This window comes from Chrysochloris asiatica, unplaced genomic scaffold (genome assembly GCF_000296735.1).
Source record: "Chrysochloris asiatica unplaced genomic scaffold, ChrAsi1.0 scaffold00005, whole genome shotgun sequence".
In the NCBI taxonomy this organism is placed as follows: Eukaryota; Metazoa; Chordata; class Mammalia; order Afrosoricida; family Chrysochloridae; genus Chrysochloris; species Chrysochloris asiatica.
In genome coordinates this window covers 6020273-6026530 of record NW_006408523.1, presented here as the reverse complement: position 1 = coordinate 6026530, position 6258 = coordinate 6020273, and the positions used below count along the sequence as shown (strand labels likewise).

The following is a 6258-nucleotide window of genomic DNA, read 5'->3' as shown; positions in this document are numbered from 1 at the left end:
TCCCCTTCCCAACTACCCTCCTCCCTCCTCCTCTCTCAATCCATTCTTCCTTCCTTCCCTCTAAATACCTGGTGCTTATCACAATATCTGCCCAGAATATCTTCCCAATAAGTGTCCGCTGAGTGAATAAACAAGCAAAGTGCATCGGTGTGGAGAATGGGGAGTCTGTGCCTCAGGCGACGTTCACAGGAAGCAGGATGTCACGCCACAAAGCTCACTGCCTTGTGACTGTACTTTACAAAGGATTTGGTGACTGATCAATTATTTGTTATGCTGTTTTTACTGTTCACTGTATTCATTTCATTCTGGTTAGATATCAGTTAAAATGTCCTTTGATTTGATTGTCTTTGTTTGGAGGTGTCTGGGGAATTGTGAATCATAGATCTCAGGTTTGGGTTTGACTGGAAGTTAAGTCATCATTACAAAGACCTGAAACACTCGCACTGTGTGAATCAGAAAAGTCTCCTCTAATGGCTGCTTGTCCTCTGTGTAGATTTTCACGGCCTTGCCGCCCTTCACTCTGGGAATCTTCGAGAGATCTTGTACTCAGGAGAGCATGCTCCGGTTTCCGCAGCTCTACAAAATCACCCAGAATGCCGAAGGCTTCAACACCAAGGTAAATGGCAAACTCTTTCCTCACACAAGCATAAACTTTGCCTTTGCTCTTTCCACTCTTAGTCTGCCTGGGAGAGGTCCTTCTGAGAGAAAGCTGGGAAAGCAATGAGACCACCGCCCTCTAAGCTTGGAGACTCAGAGATGCCAAAAGGGGGAGGAGCTTTTGTTGCCTGTGACGCTCTGTCCCCGCCTTCCCTCAGCTCCCTAGCTGCAGTCTCAGGGATTTCTGAGGGCGGCCATAGGCTGGCCCCACTTGCTGTAGGATCAGCCATCGAGGCAGTCCCCAGACACTTTCATGAAGCCTGGTGTCTAAGCAAGTCAGGGGTTAGCCCCATTCCTCGAGACACACCTGACTGATTTTTCATTGAGAAGCAAAGATCTCTTCAGCCAAGGAAAATAATCAACTCCATAGTAACACAGGGATCAAGTCAGACGTGGATGTATTTCCTCAGACGATAGAATCAGAAAGGCTAAATTATCTAGACAAAGAGAGAGAGACGATACAGAAGAGGCTGGATTTGGAGTTAAGTGGATTCTTTTGTCTTTAATGGAGAAGAACATCCATCTGTGAACATGCTAACTAAAGGCCACCAATCCAAAGAGATAGATTGTGTGCTAGTGGACAGAGGACACACCTGGCCTGGACATGTATTTGTCTTAGGTTTTTGTGCAGGGAGGATTGTTGTTGTTGTTTTTAGGTGTTGTTGATAGCCACCTTATGCACAGCAGAACGAAACACTGCCCGAGCCTGGGCCAACCTCACTACTGTTGCCGTCATCTCGCTGGGGGTCTTCCTCCTTTTCTCTGACCCTAGGAGCACATTTTCCCAGTTCAGTTTCATAGCATGCTAGTTGTAGCCATGATTTGCTCAGGTAGCTCTTGGGGCCTTCATAACGATGTCAGGGGGACTCCCTTCCCCCTTCCACAGTGAGAGAACAATCTCTGGAGACTTTTCTTTTAGAGCCAAGTGCTGCTCACAGTTTTCCTTCAGAGCCACCGTACTCTAGGGCAAGTATAATGGCCCTGGAAAAATGCAAGGGTATTACTACAGGCTTCTGTACACAATGAGACATGGGTGTCTCACTCTGTCACCCTTGCTTACTACAACATTGTCAGTGGACCAGTTTGCTCTTTACTAGTTGCATAAAATGGAATCTGCTTTCTTTTGAATTTGGATTCCATGTACTTTGATTGCCCTGTGAATTCAAATTGTATAGGAAACAAAGTAGGAACGGACCCATGCAATAGGTAACAGAACTGGGAATGCCCTGAGACTTCCTTACAGCCACCTGGAAGATCTTTTTTGGTAGAGAGGACAGAGAAGGAGAAGGGAGAAGGAACATTTAACTTGTGGAAACCCTCATTCTCTTACAACAATGTTTTCCACTATTTCCTGTTGCCTCCCTGCAGTACTAGCATCCAACATCATGACAAGTTCCAGAACAAAGTGTCGATTTTTAATTCAATGTAGTCTGACTTTATGGTTCTGTTCTCTCAGAGAAATCCTGGGGTGGCGCTGTGGGTTAATGCACCAGGCTGCAAAGCCGTTTGAACTGAAAGGTGGTGGTTCAAGCTCACCAGCCGCTCCTCAGAAACCCTATACAGGGTCGCTATGGGTCAGAATCGACTCAACAGTACTTCACATCCTCTCAGAGGTTTAAAAGATGGTTGAAACTCTCATTCAGAATCTAGTATTTTTTTATCAGACCCTCCAAGCATTACAATAAAGAATATTTTCAAACATCCATAATCTTTATCAAAATGCTAAAAAAAAAAAAAAAAACCTGAAAGGCAAAGTGGAATGGGAAGAAACTCAAATAAAATACATGAATGAGCATGTTGTTGTTATGTGCCATGGAGTCGGTTCCGACTCATAGCGACCCTGTGTGGGGTTTTCGAGACTGAAGAATTTCCATGGAGAATGCTTTTAATGCTTTTAAAGAGTGTGCACATTTTAACTCATTTTTCAAATGTGGACAGATTGTATGTTGGTCTATGTCTGTGTGTATATAAAGTTAGGTCTTTGTACTGAAACAAACATTATCTGGACATTTTCCAGTCATTTGTAAGTTTAAAAAAAAAAAAAAGAAGAGGAAATAGTTGGGTTTAAAAAAAAAAAAACACTCCAAGAATAATAAACTCCTTTTGGGGCTGAGTAGCACCCTGCCAGAATCCCTCACAATCAAGTGTTTGTGGAGAGTGACTCAGAGGTCAGTGTTATGGGCAGCTCCTGACTCCCTTGGTTTGTTTTCCCATAGGTTTTCTGGGGTCACTGCATCAACGCCTTGGTCCACTCCCTCATCCTCTTCTGGTTTCCCATGAAAGCACTGGAACACGGTAATGGTTTCCTGATTTCAACTGTCAGCAAGTGGTTTCTGTGGACAGCTTGTAGGTCTCCCTGGTGCTAGCATGTGCTCTGTTTCCTGAAGAACTAGAGATTCCCAGGAACACACTTCAGAGCTAACTCGTACCGAAAACCCAAGGATAGCTTGCAGGTGTCAATTGAGAACCCATTTTCTCTATGGTTGACTTGATAGTTCAGTACTAGGAATCCGAAACTTCATTTTCAATCCATGTTTGAGCCAGAGATGCAAGGCACCAGGTAATAATGAAGTGCCAGCACTTCTTGTCTGAAATGTTCTGCTTGCATGACCCAGGTAGACATTGGGCTTGCATGATCCAAGGCTCACATACCTGTATGGAGAATCTGTCAGATTTTGGAAGACTTTGGTCTCTCTTTAGTTTACTGGATATAGCCCTTCCTAGACTGTACCTAGCTGACTAGAGACTGGTGCCTGGAGATGGACCTTTTCAAGGGAGTTCAAAGACGAATCCTCTAAATGGGTCTTAGACTTTCTCTCGAGCTAGGAGAGAGAGGATGTGAGAGATATGACTCATCTTCCCTTCTTTCTACACCCAGAACACTGCCTCTGAAAGACACTCATCTTTAGTCTCAGAAACTGAACATGGATCACTAGAATGCTGCTCATTCATCCTCCTCAAATTGTAATAATCCCCCTGGGAAAAAAATGACTCCAAATGTTGACTAGACAAGACCTTTCATTGTTCAAAGAGCCAAAGAGTATCATGTTTCCAGGCTTCTTTGTTTCTGTATCAATGTGTTGTATACTCCATGCAGAAGTGATTCATTCTCACCGATATTCCTTAACTTACTGACATACTGAAAACTAGAGGAGAGACTGTGCCCAGCAAGTTTAGGATGCCCGGTGACCTGGTCCTTCAGTCTCCACAGACTGCCTTTTCCTCTGAGGCTCCCTCAATCACTAGATCAGAGAATGAAATGTTCTGCTTCTAGCCTGACCCCTAAAAGACATGCTAGGGGACCCTTGCTTTGAACTCTAAAACTTTGCTGTGATTAAGCTATACTCAGAATGGATTCTGTTAGTTTTAAAATGGCTTTGCAAGTACGTGGGTATTATTGGATGTGGCTTTGTTCCAGAAGCTGGAACATGTTGATTTAAGAAGCCATCATGGTCCCAGGATTGAGGATGATGGGAAACAGGATGGCTAATGGGCCTAAGGGCAAATGTCCCCTGGTACCTGAACCCAGGCTCTCTTTCACACTTAGGAAGAGATGGTGGATGGCTTGTGTTGGCTACACACACACACCCTTCAGATCTTTTCCCCTATGCTCCTAACCAGAAAATGCTTGCCTTTGGACTCTTGCTTGCTTCAAAGGGAACTAAAATGGACCCATTCACCAGCTGAGACAGTGGTATTCTAAGCAAGCCTGGAGTTATGATCTTGTGTTTTGAGTTTGTCACATCCAGTTTATGATGGAACACTGTAATGTGCCTAGACCCCATTATGGAAACACATTCCCCCTCCTAATGTGGTAAAAGTTTAAAAGGAGGTGGAGTCGGAGCTGACTCATGGCCAGCCCACATGTGTAGAGTACAGCTGTGTTCCATAGGCTTTTCAATGACAGCTGTTTCTGTAGTGAATCATCTGGTTTCACAGATTGGATTGTGCCCCCACCCCCAAAGAGGAGGGACTTCAAAAAGTTCATGGAAAAATCCCATCATTTTGTAATTCTTTTGAACTATTTGTAGCCCGCTCTTCTGTGTCAATTTAGTCAGGCCTTGATTCTCATCAGGATTTTCGTAATTTGATGTCATTACCCTGTGTGTTGTAATCTGATGTAATTACTATCGGCGATTTTTGTAATGTGATGTAATTTCCTTATGTGTTGTAAACCCTAACTTCTATGATATTAATGAAGCATGGTGGCACTGTAAGATAAGCACTGGACTGCCAACCACAAGGTCGGTGGTTTGAACCCACCAGTTGCTCTGTGGGAGAAAGGTGAAGCTTTCCGCTCCTGCAAAGATTTACAGCCTTGGAAACCCTACACTGGTTCACTATGCATCAAAACTGACTTGATGCACTCAAGGACTTATGATATGGTGCTGTGAATCAGCACTGGAATACACACCACAAGGTTGGCAGTTCAAACCCACCACCTGCTCCTCAGAAACCCTAGAAAGGGTCGCAGTGAATCAGACCTGACTCCAGGGCACTTAACAACAACGTCATCATGTTAATGAGGCAGGATTAGAGATAATTATGTTAATAAGACAGGACAAAATCTACAGGATTAGGTTGCATCTTAAATCAGTCTCTTTTGAGATATAAAAGCAAAGATCTAAGGACCTGAATAACAAGAATGAAGCTGAACACTTTCTGTGGACCCAGGTTCCCTGGTCTGAGAATTTCATAAACCCAGGAGAGAATTGATGCCAAGACACCTGGAGATCTCCAACGAACACCACATCCATGGAAGTTGAGAAGACACAAGGACCTTTTCCTAGAGACACCAGCTGCTCCTGGAAAACCCCAAACAGGGTCGCTATGGGTCAGATTCGACTCAGTGGCACTTAACAACAACAACACACTGTGAATTTAGGCTTCTAGTCTTATAAACTGTGAGGTAATAATTTTTGTTTTTTGAAGCCATCCACGTGTGGTATTTCTGTTACAGCAGCGTCAGAGAACTAAGACATCAGGCCTTTCACCTAAGATGCCTCCAGTGAACTAGAACTTTCAAGCTTCCGGTTAGCAGCAAACATCTCAACGTTGTACCCCAAAGAATCCTCCACCTTTATCTACTCCCTCATCACCCCCATATTTGGGGATTTACCTAACATCCAACCAGTTGTTGTTGTTAGGTGCCATCGAGTCGGTACTGACCCATAGCGACTTTATGCACAGCAGAATGAAACACTGCCCGATCCTGGGCCAACCTCACTATTGTTGCCACGCTTGAGTCCATCGATGCTACCACTTGGCCAATCCATCTCGCTGGGGGTCTTCTTTCTCTTTGACCCTCCACCTTACCAAACATGATATCCTTCTCCAGCATCTCCTCTCTCCTGACAATATGTCCAAAGTATGAGAGACAGAGTTTGGCCATCTTGGCCTCCAAGGAGCACTCTGGCTGCACTTCTTGCAAAACGAATCTATTGGTTCTTTTGGCAGCCCATGGCACTTTCAATATTCTCCTCCAACACCATAACTCAAAAACATCAATTCTTCTATGGTCTTCCTTATTCACTGTCCAGCTTTTGCAGGCATATGAGGTTATTGAAAATACCATGGCTTGGGTCAGGCGCACCTTAGTCT

At 44.2% G+C, this 6258-nt stretch overlaps 1 protein-coding gene across 1 annotated transcript in view; it reads left to right on the top strand.

Annotated features, from left to right (window-relative positions):
• ATP8A2 (ATPase, aminophospholipid transporter, class I, type 8A, member 2) overlaps positions 1 to 6258 on the top strand; it is a 727934-nt gene that overhangs the window by 512811 nt on the left and 208865 nt on the right. Inside the window, exons 29-30 of the mRNA XM_006831949.1 lie at positions 494 to 616; positions 2874 to 2952. Of these exons, the coding sequence (XP_006832012.1) occupies positions 494 to 616; positions 2874 to 2952 (202 nt within the window). The remainder of the gene's footprint in view (positions 1 to 493; positions 617 to 2873; positions 2953 to 6258) is intronic.